The sequence below is a fragment of the Sturnus vulgaris genome, chromosome 22, assembly GCF_052056855.1.
Source record: "Sturnus vulgaris isolate bStuVul1 chromosome 22, bStuVul1.hap1, whole genome shotgun sequence".
Taxonomy (NCBI): Eukaryota; Metazoa; Chordata; class Aves; order Passeriformes; family Sturnidae; genus Sturnus; species Sturnus vulgaris.
In genome coordinates, this window is record NC_142264.1 from 3089928 (window position 1) to 3103595 (window position 13668).

The 13668-nt window shown below is 47.7% G+C and overlaps 1 protein-coding gene across 10 annotated transcripts in view; it reads right to left on the bottom strand.

Annotated features, from left to right (window-relative positions):
• Nucleotides 1-13465, bottom strand: part of COL5A1 (collagen type V alpha 1 chain) — a 144147-nt gene extending 130682 nt beyond the window's left edge. For 5 of the 10 annotated variants that reach the window (XR_015808101.1, XR_015808102.1, XR_015808100.1 and 2 more), the window contains exon 1: nt 13111-13463. Coding sequence is in view for 4 of the 10 variants with exons in the window: in XM_088177676.1 (XP_088033802.1) it covers nt 13111-13210 (100 nt within the window). In the remaining 6 variants the exon portion in view is untranslated. Of the gene's footprint in view, nt 1-13110 lie in introns of all 10 variants that reach the window. The other 5 variants (XR_015808104.1, XM_088177677.1, XM_014892158.2 and 2 more) reach the window with 3 other exon arrangements.
• Nucleotides 13466-13668: the final 203 nt, after the last annotated feature.

Genomic DNA, 13668 nt, shown 5'->3' on the forward strand with positions numbered 1-13668 from the left:
CCAGCATCACCTCCACTGTCATCCCTGGCTCAAAAAAATAAAATAGAAAATGTGAAAATTCCCCCAAAATTAATTTCTTGGGCCACTTTTGATACTCAGCCTCAGAGAACCCAGTTCAGTTTCACACAAAGCTCCCTCTCATCTCCCACATTTAATTTTAGACTTTTCATTGACTAAAAATTGAGTTTGGGCATTTTTTGCTACCATCAGAAAAATCAACCTGACCCTAACGAAACCCCAAATCCTACCCTGGGCTCCTGAGCTGCAGCAAAGGCCGGGGCAGATTTCACTCCCCCAAAATCAGATGTTTCAGTTTAATCCATAAAAAACTGCACCCCAGGCCAGGGGAACGGGGCTCAGCTCTGTGCAGGCTCTGCTCCTTCCAGCAGCACGGATGCTCAGGATCTGGGATGTTCAGGATCTGGGATGTTCAGGATTTGGGATGTTCATGATTTGGGATGTTCAGGATTTGGGATGTTCAGGATTTGGGATGTTCAGGATCTGGGATGTTCAGGATCTGGGATGCTCAGGATTTGGGATGTTCAGGATTTGGGATGTTCAGGATTTGGGATGTTCAGGATTTGGGATGTTCAGGATCTGGGATGTTCAGGATTTGGAATGGTCAGGATCTGGGATGTTCAGGATCTGGGATGTTCAGGATCTGGGATGTTCAGGATTTGGGATGTTCAGGATCTGGGATGTTCAGGATCTGGGATGTTCAGGATTTGGGAAGTTCAGGATTTGGGATGTTCAGGATTTGGGATGGTCAGGATCTGGGATGTTCAGGATCTGGGATGTTCAGGATCTGGGATGTTCAGGATTTGGGATGTTCAGGATTTGGGAAGTTCAGGATTTGGGATGTTCAGGATTTGGGATGTTCAGGATCTGGGATGTTCAGGATTTGGGATGTTCAGGATCTGGGATGTTCAGGATTTGGGATGCTCAGGATCTGGGATGTTCAGAATCTGGGATGTTCAGGATCTGGGATGTTCTGGATTTGGGATGTTCAGGATTTGGGATGTTCAGGATCTGGGATGTTCTGGATTTGGGATGTTCAGGATTTGGGATGTTCAGGATCTGGGATGTTCTGGATTTGGGATGTTCAGGATCTGGGATGTTCAGGATTTGGGATGTTCAGGATTTGGGATGTTCAGGATTTGGGATGTTCAGGATTTGGGATCGGTGTCCCCAGGGCAAGGAGGGTCCCAGATTGTCTGGCCAAGGCTGTGGAGAAGGAGCTGCAGGCAGGGAGGGAAACTCTGCTGGGATCTCAGTGCCCCTCAGATCATCTTTAACTCGGGCTCTGACTCTGTCCCAGAGCATCCCAGAGTTTATTGGGGTGGATTTTCAAGTCCCTTCAACTGAGGAACCCAAAGTTTTTATGGGCATTTCCACACCCAAATCTAGCTCTGGTTCCTATTTCACAGGAAAACTCTGGATCAGTTTGGTGTTGTCCTCATTGCCATAAGAAATCCCACTGTGTTTTCCTGCCCTGAATCCCACCCAGGACTGTAAAATCCTGGAAAAACTCCCAAAAACTCCCGTGGACAGCAAATGCAGCACATCAAGAGCAGCATCAGGAAGAGAAGAAGGGAAGTTTTGTAATTTGGGAGTGATAAAGATGCAGAACATCTTTAACTCAGGCTCTGACTCTGTCCCAGAGCATCCCAGGGTTTATTGGGGTGGATTTTCGAGTCCCTTCAACTGAGGAACCCAAAGTTCCACATTTCCACACCCAAACCAAGCTCTGGCTTTGGCTCTGGTTCCTATTTCACAGGAAAAATCTGGATCAGTTTGGGTCAGTTTTCCCCTTGCCATAAGAAATCCCACTGTGTTTTCCTGCCCTGAATCCCACCCAGGACTGTAAAATCCTGGAAAAACTCCCAAAAACTCCCGTGGGCAGTGAAGAGCAGCAGCAGAAGGGAAGTTTTGTAATTCGGGAGCGATGCTGCCGTGCTCCTTCCGTGCCCAAATTCCCAAAATCACCAGAGGCTGCTCCCAGCCCTGGATCCACCCCCAGCTCCACGTAGACCAGAGCAGTGCTGCAAGAGCTTGAGGCACAGCCAGGGAGCCAAAAAAATCCCATTTCTGCCCAGCCACGGGGCCCTGGGCCAGGAGAAAACTCAGCCTCAGGGTCAGAGGGTCAGAGCAGAACCTCGGGATGATTTTCAGATCACTGAAATTGGAAAAGATTTTCAAGATCAGCCAGCCCAAGCAGAATTACCAGCACAGGGAGCACGGCTGAGTTTGGAATTTGGGGATGAAGGGGCACATCCAGCATCCTCAGGGATGGCTCTCAAAGGTTTGGGAACATCTTGGCTTTGCTGTCCTGTTATAGGGTGAGAGGTTGATCCCTCACTGATCCTGCCCAGCTTTTCCCTGCCTTGGGAATGTCTGTGCTTGGAAAAGAGAGTGCCTGCTCCCTGCAGCCTCACACCTTCCTGAGACAGCTCCTGAATTGCACAGCACTAGGGAAAAAAAAAATGGATATTTCCAGAGCAGATACGACCCTTGTTGTTTTGCTCTCATCTTGCAGGGATTCAGGATTTGAAGGAGAAAAAAAAATTAAAAACCCAGAGCCAGTTCAGTCTGCTGGCTCCTCCTCCCATCCCAGCTCCTGAGGTCAGCAGGGAAAGCATCCAAGAGTTGCAGAAAAGGCAGATTGTTTTAATTTAAACATTTGAGAGAGGCAGAGAGAGGGACTTTCTCCCCCTAAGTGCACAGGACGTGATAATGTGCCTGTCCCGAGCCCTGCTGAGAGAACATTCCTCGCACTTTTCCATCACATCCCGAGTGCCAGAGGGAAAAATCCGCTCCCCTCTCCCACCCTGGGGGCTCTCCCCGAGCACAGGAGAATCTCAGGGACCTGTCACAGCAGGCAGGGATGAGGAAAACATCGGGATGAGGGTCTGGAAGCCAGTGCTGATCCTTCAAGGAATCCTCAGCTCTCCACTGTGGAGCAGCAGATCCTGTGCTTGAGCCATGGGAATTTTGTGTTTTCCAAGGGGCATTTCCAGAGAGGATTGTGCTCTGCTTCCATGGAATCACACCCCAGCTCTGCTCCCACCATCTCCCATCCCCTCATCCCTCTGCAGAAATCCTAAATTTCCATGGAACATCATGCAGAAATCCTAAATTTCCACAGTATATAATTTCCTTTCCAGCACAAAGGTTATAAATAATCCCAGTGTTTCACCCCAAACCAGGCTCAGATCCCCAAAATCAGCTCCATCCCTCGGTCAGCTCTGCTCCCACCATCTCCCACCCTCCTCATCCCCCTGCAGAAATCCTAAATTTCCATGGAAGTCCTAAATTTCTATGGAATATCATGCAGAAATTCTAAATTTCCCTGGATACCAGCACAAAGGTTATAATCCCAATGTTTCAGACTCCCAAAATCAGCTCCAGCCCTCGGTCAGCTCTGCTCCCACCATCTCCCACCCTCCTCATCCCCCTGCAGAAATCCTAAATTTCCATGGAATACCAGCACGAAGGTTATAATCCCAATATTTCACCCCAAACCAGGCACAGCTCCCCCAAATCTGCCCTCAGTCAGCACCACACCCCTCACCCTGCCAGCCCCAACCATTCCATGACTCGATTGCATCACCAGCAAACCGGTCCCAGCTCCCAGATATTTGATATCCACTGGAATTCCGGCGGAATTTTTGGCCACCTCGGATCAAAGCCGAGCTGGGAAATTCATTTGCAAAGTCGTTTATGGAAATGAGCCCCGATTAGAGGGACAGGGAGAAGGGTTGGCTTTGGTTCCCTGCTGAAGGTGTGTTCTGAATGTGCAGAATAAATCAGGATTCCGAAGCTGTCGCTCTTTTCCAGAGGAATATCTGTTTAACTCCAGCAAGGGTGACTTCAGAACTGAGAAATCCAATGGCTAGAAATCAAAAATTTCAATATTCCTCTGTACTTTCAGGGCTCAAATGCTGCCAAAACCCCAAAGGAGTGCAGGGTGTGCTGTGGCAGCACACCCCGATCCCAAATGCACCGGGGCTGTTTCCTTGCCAAAAACAGGGAAAAGCAACGAGCCAAACTGATAAACCCAGAGGAGGGTGCAAAAAAAGGAAACCCACAGGTACAGGAGGCCAGGATTTCAACTCCACCCTATTAAAAAAGAATGAACAAGCCCTGAACTCTTTCTGTGCCCTGGCCACTGCAGAGCAATTCCAGCAGCAGGGAAAGGGAAAAGCTCTGGCCGGGTCTCCAGCCCATCCCACCCACCCGGCACAGCCCCCCCAGCTCCTCAGCCCTTCCCCATTCCCCTTCCCAGGGCTCTGCCAGTGCTTCCCCAGCTGCCTGGGGCTCGCTGGGTCAGGATTTGGGCAGGAAATTCAAAAAGCTGCATCAACAAATGGGTATTGGCAAAGGGCCGGGCAGGGCACGGGGCTGTGCCCAGCTCCAGGTGCCCTCAGATCCAGGGAATCGCTGCTCCAATCCTTCCCTGGGATGCTGCAGGCAGAGATGGGGACCCCACCACTGCAAATCCCACCAGAATTTCGGGGATAATCAGGGAATCACACAGTGGTTTGGGTTGGGAGGGAGCTTAAAGCTCATCCAGGGACAACTTCCACTATCCCAGGTCACTCCAACCTGGCCTTGGACACTGCCAGGGATCCAGGGACAGCCACAGCTGCTCTGGGCACCCTGTGCCAGGGCCTCAGCATCCTCAGAGGGAAGAATTCCTTCCCTTTACCCATCCAATCCTGCCCTCTGTCAGTTTAGATCCTTCCCCCTTGTCCTTTCCCTGTGTCCTTGTCCCCAGTCCCTCTCCAGGAGCATCTTCACCCACCCTGGCTCTAAAAGCTGAGGAAAGCTGATCAGGAATTTCCACCTGGATATGGAGGAATCGTTTCCTTCTGGGTACCAGTGGCTGTACCAGAGAGCAGGAGCTGCCAGCCCTTCCCTGCCCCTCCTCCTGTTTGCTTTCCAGGACAGCAGCACTGAGCCCTGTTGGATCCCAGAAATCTGGAGTTTTGGAGCTTTCTGTGCTCTCAGGCACAGACCCCCTGGAAAACACTGCTTTTGACCTGAGGCCTTGGAGTTGGCTTCTAAATATGAGTGGTGAAGTAAAAATCACGAGTGTGCAGTGAATTAGAAGTGTGTGCTTTCACAGGGTGATGGGGTTTAAATTTGAGGTTTTTGTAGTATAGTAATAGATATAGGACAACATGGAGGGGTTTTTAAGGCATTGTCTCTTTCTTTGTTCATCTTTCTTTTTCTTCTTCATGGATTTCAGGTAGTAGTTTCTGGCTGGTCAGTCAGTGTCACTCTAAGGGTGATGGGAATCTATTATTGGGTCAAAAGTATAAATAATGTCGGTGTTAATTCTCTATTGGACTGTTTAACCTTAAAAGACCTTGTAGCAGTTGCCTCTGGGGCCATTTTTCCTCACTTCTAGCAAGGAGCTGGAAGTGCTGTCATAGTGTCTGTACTTTCTGATAAGATATAATAAACATCCAAGCCTGAACACGAGAAAAACTGTTTCAACTGTGTCTCTGTTCATCCTGGCTCTGAGAAGAGACGAGACTGATTGACAAAACACTAATTAGGTGGGGCAAAGCCCCTGCTCTGCTGCCAACAGAGCCCAACTTTTCCAGAGCATCACCTGGATTTTCTGAGCAAAACCCACTGCAGTTCCAGCTGCCAGGGTCCAGTTCCAGCCCCTCATTGATGTTTTTGGGTGATGCTAAAACATTTTAAACACTCCAGCCCCTCGCTGCTGTTTTTGGGTGTTTGAACAATCCAGCCCCTCTCTGCTGTTGTGTTTTTGGGTGTTTGAACACTCCAGCAGATCCCAGCCAAGATTTCCTGTGCTAACTCCCTGCCAGTCCAGCGCAGCAGAGCTGGCACCAGCTGAAACACCTCTCTTGGAAGCTCCTTTTTCCCCCGTTTCTCCTGAGCAGAATGACACTTGTGTTCACTGTGACTCATCTCCTTGACCTTTCCATTCACTTTTAATGGTGCAAGCTGGAAATAAGGGCACCCAAACAATGCTTGCATTATTCAGCTGGTGAACCACAGCCCTCGGAGCAGAACTCTCCCCTGCAGCACACAGAGTAGGTATCTCATTCCAGCACGAAAAAAAAAATCAAATTAAATCCTACAAACTCACTGCTTAATTCATATTTGGGAGTTGAATGAGCTGCACTTAAAAAAAAAAAAAAATCCACCAAAAAAAAACGGTGCAGGAGGATGAGAGATCCTGGGAAACTGGCAGTGTCATCTCCAGGAATTCGGCTGCAGTGAATTCTTACTCCAGTATTGTCTTGGAAACAAAAAAAAAAAAAAAAAAGGGGGTGGAGGGAGGAAAAGCAGGGGAGGAGAGGCCATGAGCTCAGGCAGAGCGTGGCTCCATCCTGAATTTCCTCACTCACAACCAGCAGCTCCAGCTGATGGACAAAATCTGCTCCCTAAATCTGACAGAAGCAAGCAGACCCCTCGGTGAGCTCTCCTTCCCCTCCTTTGCAAGTTGGGGCAGAAAGAGGAAAAAAAAAAAAAAAAAGGCAGTTTGGTGAAAAGCTGAGCCCCTGGAAACACTTTTTGCTTTATTTATTTTTTTTATCCTGAAAGAATTCCCGTGGCCCTGGCACACAGGGTCACCCCCAGCTGACAGGGAGATTCAGGCAAATGTGGATTAATGGTTTGTAGAGTAAATAAATTTGATAATAAAGGTATTAAATACAAAGCTAAGGTAAGATAATTCTGGTGTTCATCGAGCTGAAGGAGAACAAGAGGCCCCCAAACATCCAGCCCATCCCTCTTTAGGAAAACAACTCCAAATTCCCTTTACAGATCTAATTCAGAGGATTCTGAGAGCAGCCAATAGAACAGCACAGTGGTCTTGGTATAATCTGTGAAAAACCTGTCCCAAATCTAAAGGAAAAATCCAAATAAGCTCCTGGATTTGCCAAGTGAGGGGCACTGATGTGGCTCAGCAGGAAAAAAAAAAAAAAAAATCCCAAGAAGGAAAAGCATTTTTAAAGTAAAAAATTATTATTAAAGATGAACTCCAGTTCATCACCATCAGCACATCCCTCTCACACCTGCACCCCAAAAAGAGCTTTTTTCCCAATAAACTGAAGGATTTTGGTGGCTGCCCAAGGGATTCTCTGCTCCAAATTCCCTTTACAGATCTAATTCAGAGGATTCTCAGAGCAGCCAATAGAACAGCACAGTGGTCTTGGTATAATCTGTAAAAAAAAAAATCTAAACACAAAATCCAAATAACCTCCTGGATTTGCTGGTGTGGCCCAACAGGAAAAAAAAAAATCCCAAAGAGGAAAAGCATTTTTAGAGTAGAAAGAATCAACCACCAACACAAGCTGAGGCACAGGGATGGAAGGAGACTCCTGGAAACACAGATTTTATTGGCACATCAGCAATAAAATCGTGTTCAAGCACCCCCCAGGGCCAGGGATGCAGGATCAGCCCCCAGGACATGGAAAATTCAGGGATTTGCCTGAGGGCTGGGAGAAAATCCACAGCAGAGTTTAGGAATGAGCCCTGATGCAGCTTTTCCACTCACTCAATCCCCAAATTCTCCTTTTTCTCTCAACCTTATGACACAAACTTGAAGAAAAACTCTGTTGTAAATACATTAATACAACTTTCCTCCTTTAAAAAAAAAAAAATGACATCTCATCATCGTGAAAGCTTCCAGATGATGTTAAGAATCCTCTTGGCTTCTGGAAAGAAAAAAAAAACAAAAAAAAAAAAACCAGAGTCCAGACTTGGACAAACCGACCTCAAAAATGCCTTTTGTGTAGTTCCTCCATTTATTTATTTTAGTTCCACAGATTTTCCAGACACGTCCACAGAGAAACCACGACATCATTTGGATGCTTCAGTCAGTGCTAGGCTGAATTTCAAGCCTTGGGACTTGCCAAGAGTAACCAGTGGTTAATTATACCACGTTGCCAACCCAATTTTTTCCATATAACATTAGATTTCAACAAAATGTTTCCATTCTTTCATGTCTCAACCTTTTTTAATTTTTTTTTTTTTTTTTTTTTGGTTCCCCTGGTTTTACTCATTCTTCCCATCCTCGGTGTTGCTTTGTTTCACACAAAGATTTTATTGTGTTTTTAAGGGCTGAAAATTCAGTCCCTATCACATCAGATTTTGTAGGAAGAGTGAAATATTTGATGTAAAGCTAGGCCAGGGTGGAAGTGAAGAAAGAGGGAAGAGGGGAAAGGAAAGGGAAGAGGGAAAAGTGGAAAAAGGAAGGGGGGAAAGGAAGAGGGAAAAGGAAGGGGGGAAAGGAAGGGGGAAAAGAAAAGGGAAAAAGGAAGGGGGGAAAAGGAAGGGGAAAAAGGAAGGGGGAAAAGGAAAGGGGAAAAAGGAAGGGAGGGAAAAGGAAGAAGGAAAGGGGAAAATGAAGGGGGAAAAGGGAAAATAAAGGGGGAAAAGGAAGGGGGAAAAAGAGAAGGAAATGCCTTTGATGGCATCAGCCCCTCCCGGGTTGCTGATCCAAGGGGAATCCTCTTTTTTTTTTTTTGGGAACAGCATCTCCCACACCACACCAGAGCTGCTTGTGTCAACCTTGCCCTATATCCAGGAGAATGGACACATTCCTCCCAAAGCAGAGGCTGAAATCCAGAATTTCCACGGCCAGATCACCCTGAACTCCACAAGCTCGGGTGTGCACATCCCCCTGCCACTGATTTTCCTGTGGCACCAATCCTGCAGATCAAACCCGACCCAATTCCACCAGTTCAAGGCTTCAGCATTCCCAAAAATATCCTGGACAGCACCATCAGAGACCCACAGCAGAGTCCTAAATATGTGATGGGAAGTCTGTGCTGGATAAAAGCGTGGAACAGAGGGGAAGAATTCTTCCCCCACATGAAAAACCCCTCAGGTGTGTTTTGGGATTTATTCCTGGTTTATTTCCCTCAGAATTTTTCTCACTTTAACCAGCACTTCCCATTTACCAAACTCTGGGTATTACAAACTGACAAACACGTTTTCCACAGGAGCCAAGCAATATTTTACACCTTTTTCTGCCAAATTATCCATTTTACAGAAGAGTGGCTACAACCTGAGGGTCAAACTCCAGCTAAACTCAAGCAAAAAGAGAAGTGGGCAAGTGTGGGCAGAAGGGATGAAATTCCAGATTTTTCCTGGAATCCTGACTCCCCTGTCCTAGGGGCTGCTCACTTCCAAGTGAATTCCCATGACAGCAGAGCCCTAAATGGAACTGCTCTTCCCAAAAAGAGCTCAGAGCCCCTCCAAGTGTCAACAACAAAATTTGTGAGGGGCTTTGGATGAGGGGGAAAGGCTTTAAATTGACAGAAAATGGCTTTAGGGTGGATATTGGGAAGAAATTCCTGGCTGGGAGGGTGGGCAGGCCCTGGCAGCTGTGGCTGGATCCCTGGAAGGCTCCAAGGCCAGGCTGGACAGGACCAGAATGCCCCAAAATTTCCATTCCCAGCTCTTTGCTGCACGTGCAGATTTCCACAGGCACTGCCACCCATCCAGCAGCACTTTGGGAAGGGCAGAATCCAGATCCAGGAATGAAGACACGAGACAAAAAGTGATTACTGAGAGAATAAAAGACCCATTTTAACTCCCCAGCAGATAAATCCTTTGGAGCCAAGAGCAGTTTCCTGGAAAGCACTCCCAGATTTTTCCTGAAGTCCAGACAAAACTCAAACCATTTTTAGATGGCATTTCACACTGGGCACAGCAATCCCTCCTGCTCCTCTGGCTCATCTCAGGAGTCAGATCTAACTCAAAGCAGACAGAATGCAGATGCTGAACCCCTGGGGACAGGGGGACTCAGATGGACACACAGCACCAGGAGGTGGCACAGGAAAAGCAGGCAGACACTGCTGGGGACATCTCTGTGCCACTCGGGGCCTCTGGGACAGCAACAGGAGAGAAATAAAAAAAAAATCTCGTTCTGAATTAAAGCTGTGCTTTGCTGGATTTATTGACAGGGTGGTGTTCAGAGGTTGGGAGTCTTTTCCAGCCTCGGGGATTCTGTGCTGAGCACTTGCTGCAGGGAAAAGGAGCCCAAAGGAAGTGCCCAGGTAAATCAGGGGTGTCCCACCCCCACACCTGCATCCCTCAGAGGTGGCACAGCAGGAATTTGAGATGTCAGGTCTGAGAGATGCCAGCAGTGCTGCCCTCAGCTCCGCAGAGACAGGCACCCACCAGTCTGATTACATCTCTTGTTTCAAAAAGGAATCAACCTGAAAAATCCATCTCCAGTTCCCAAATCCTAAAGGGCAGGGACAGCACCCATTTCAAACAAAGATTCACGATCCCTTTCCAGCCTGAGTTCTCCTAGGGCACACAATAAGCACTAGAAACAACACCAAGGCAGATTTGTCATTTAAACTTGCCATTAAAAACATGTTTTGGTCAGAGCCAGGTGAGTCCTCACTGCTGTCCCTGTGTGCACACCGAAAATCAGCGACTCCCCAGCAGCTTTTCCTTTTCCTTTCCCTAGAGATGAAATGGGATTTGAATGGGATTGCTCCCATTCCCAAATTCGGAGGAATCTGAGAGGATCAGCTCCTCACATCCCCTGAAATCAGAGAATGCTCAGCACGGAGTTTTCCTGCTGGCCCCTGGAAGGAGAGGACAAGAGCTCTGCTGTCCCCTGGCCAGGGCATGTCCCACAGCTGGGTGCTTTTAATTCCAAATATTCCAAATTCCCATTGCAGCCTGGCAGTGCACTGACAGCATAATCCAGCTTTTACAGGGGAAATTGGAGCTGCCATCATTCCAGACTTATAAAGTCAGATTTCTTCTTGTAAAACAATATCAACTCTTTTGATTGGCAATGTATTTAAAAAAACAACTTGCTTTTAAGTAGCTGGATAAAGATATATATTTTTTTAGCTCGTTTAGGTGACTGGGGAAGAGCCAAGGGGAGAAGCAACAGCTGGTAACAGGATACTGCATAATTTCCAGCGTTTTTATTTTAGTTTGGATCCTCATTACTCTTTGCCACTAAAGGAAACTGCTGCATCCAAAAAGTTTCACCCAGAAACCCGATTCGGTTTTTACAGGGATTTGTAAAAGCAGAGACGGGTTCCAGCTTTGTCTGTGGGTTCGATTTTTGGTGTGACATCATCTGTGCAAATATGGGAAAATCTGAGCTGGACGGGCCGTGCTGGGAGGCAGCTCTGACATTGTCATTTCCCTGAGATTTGCTGGATTTCCTCCGTGCCAGGTGCCATCCCACAGATTACAGGGGATGTTTTCACCTCTCCACACACTGAAACCAACTATCCTGGAACTAAAAACATAATGGCAATAAAACCAAAGACAACGTGGAAAAGTTTAAAAAAAAAAAAAAAAAAAAGCAAAAAAAAAAGCCACCAAGACCATTAGTCAATGCCATCAGCAGCCCCAGTCTGGCTCCTCCCTCATCCAAATGATTTGATGTCCCATTAGGCGGCTCATTAGGAAAACTCAAAGCCTTTCACCACAAGAGTCATTCCCCAGAGCTCCCAGCCATCCTCTGCTCCAGCAACTGCCCCAAAAGCTGTCCCCAAAGTCACCTGGGAACTTTAAAAAAAACTTTTTGGGAGCTTTGGGAGGATGAACACACTCCGGGAAGTGCTTGAGGATGCTTTGGAAGAGTTAAACGTCAGCACAGGCAAAAGTGAAAGGGAAAAAAAAAAAAAAAAAGTTGCTTTTTCTTTGAAATAAGGAGGTCTGGTGATAATTGAATTTTGAGCTGATACAAAGCGCCTGACAAGGGGAACTGGTGTCACTGCCAGCCGGGAATCGCCTCCACCATCCCAATCCCTCTGCAGGACAAACTCTGGCATCTCCAGCTTTCCCCGCACGGATGTTCAGGACATTTTATTCATTGAGTTTTCCACCCTGCTCAGCCTCCACAGGCAGAGCTTTAATGGAAGCATTCCTCCAACGCCCACCTCTTCTTCCTTAAGGTCATTGGAAGAGCCCAGAAATGAAAATAATTCTCAATCAACCCCGCTGCTTTTACACAGAGGATCCCACTGGAACAAACCCTGCACACCCACCTAAAAACCACCAAATTCGAACACAAAATTCGGCCGGGGAAGCTGAATCCCAGACAGCCCAGCTCTTCAGGGCGCTTCTCAAATTACCCCCAAGAACTCGAGTTTAACTTTTCAGATTTCCAAAACTCAGCCCAGCCAACAAAATGCAGCCGCTGCCCCGAAATCCGACGCAAGCAGAGCTCCGAGTGTCGGCTGCAGAGCGGGCAAAGGCTCTGCAAACACCCCCAAAACTTCAGCAGCCCCCCCCAAAAATCTCCCTGTGCTCCGGCAATTCCCAGCCCAGCCCGGGGAAAAGCAGAAATTTGGGAAGCAGAGCTCTGGAAACAAACTGCGAGTCCCCAAAGGGAAGCAGAAATGTGTTCAAGTCCCTCTTCTGCACGATTAAGGGAGGGGAGGGAGAGGGAAGGAAAAAAAAATGACATTCCAGTGGTTTTCTGTGCTGCTGCACATCTGGAAGTTGGGAGCTTCCTGCTGCTGCACCCAGCCCCGGTTTTGGGGAGAAACCCTGCGGGATTTGGGGTTGTTTTTGGGGACACTGAGCTTTGGGGTGCCCGGGCAGCTCCAAAGCTTTTTTTGTGTCCCGAGCTTTTGATGTGCGGAGGGAGAACAGATTCCTGCGGGACAAAAAAAAAAAAACCAAACAACTTTCTGCTCCTCAAGGAGGAGGAACTACGCAAGCCCGGAGGTTTCCAGGGGACTAAATATACATTCACATATATATCCACAGCGAGATAGAAAGAACCAGAGCCTCCAGAAACTCATCCCCGACTTTTCCTCCGGAAAAAGCAGCCCGGCAAGAGGCAGCTCTTGCTCCAAGAAAGGCGAATAAAGAATTGTTTTAAGTTTTTTCCCCTTTTACGGGCCCCCTGACAAATGGCATTCAGAGACTCGGGCAGCTAAAGGAGGTTGGGTGGGTTTTGTTGGGTGGTTTTTCCTTCTTTTTTTTTTCTTTTTTTTTTTTTTGCTGGAATGCACGGGAGGAAGGAAAGCCAAGAGTTTGGGGTTTTTTTTTTTGCCAAAGCCGCCCCCACCTTTCCCACTTCCCCCACGACCCCGCAGTTTTAGGGGGGGGTTTGGGGACCCCCCTTACCTGCCCGGACGAGGGACAGGGCACCCAACAGCACCAGAGCAGCGGGCACCGAGCAGCTCCGTATCCAACTGCGCCTTTTCCACCGCGTGTGCGTATCCATGCTCCCCCCCCAAAAAAAAAAAAAAAAAAAATAATAATAATAAAAACGGGGCACCAGCTCGGGACAACTCGAGGAGAAGGATTTAAAAAAAAAAAAAAAATAAAAAATCGAAATAAAATAATTAAAAAAAATAAAATAAAATAACAAAAAATAAAATAATAAAAAAATAAAATAAAATTAAAAAAAAAAAAAAAAAGGAATCCAAGCTGCGTGCAGAAGCGCAGAGCAGGCGCTCAGCCCCCCCGGCAGCCCCCCCCGGGGAGCAGCCCTTTATAAAGCCATGGGGCGGGCGGAGGGTGCGGGGGCTCCGCCGCGCTCAGCTCCGGCCCTGCCTCGCTCCCGGAAAGTTTTTTCCCTTCTCTCTCTCTCTCCCCACACCGCCCTTTTTTCCCCCTTCTTTTAAACGCGAGGCAGGAGTTTGTCAATCTCGGAGCGGAGCAGCAAATCAGACCCCGGAC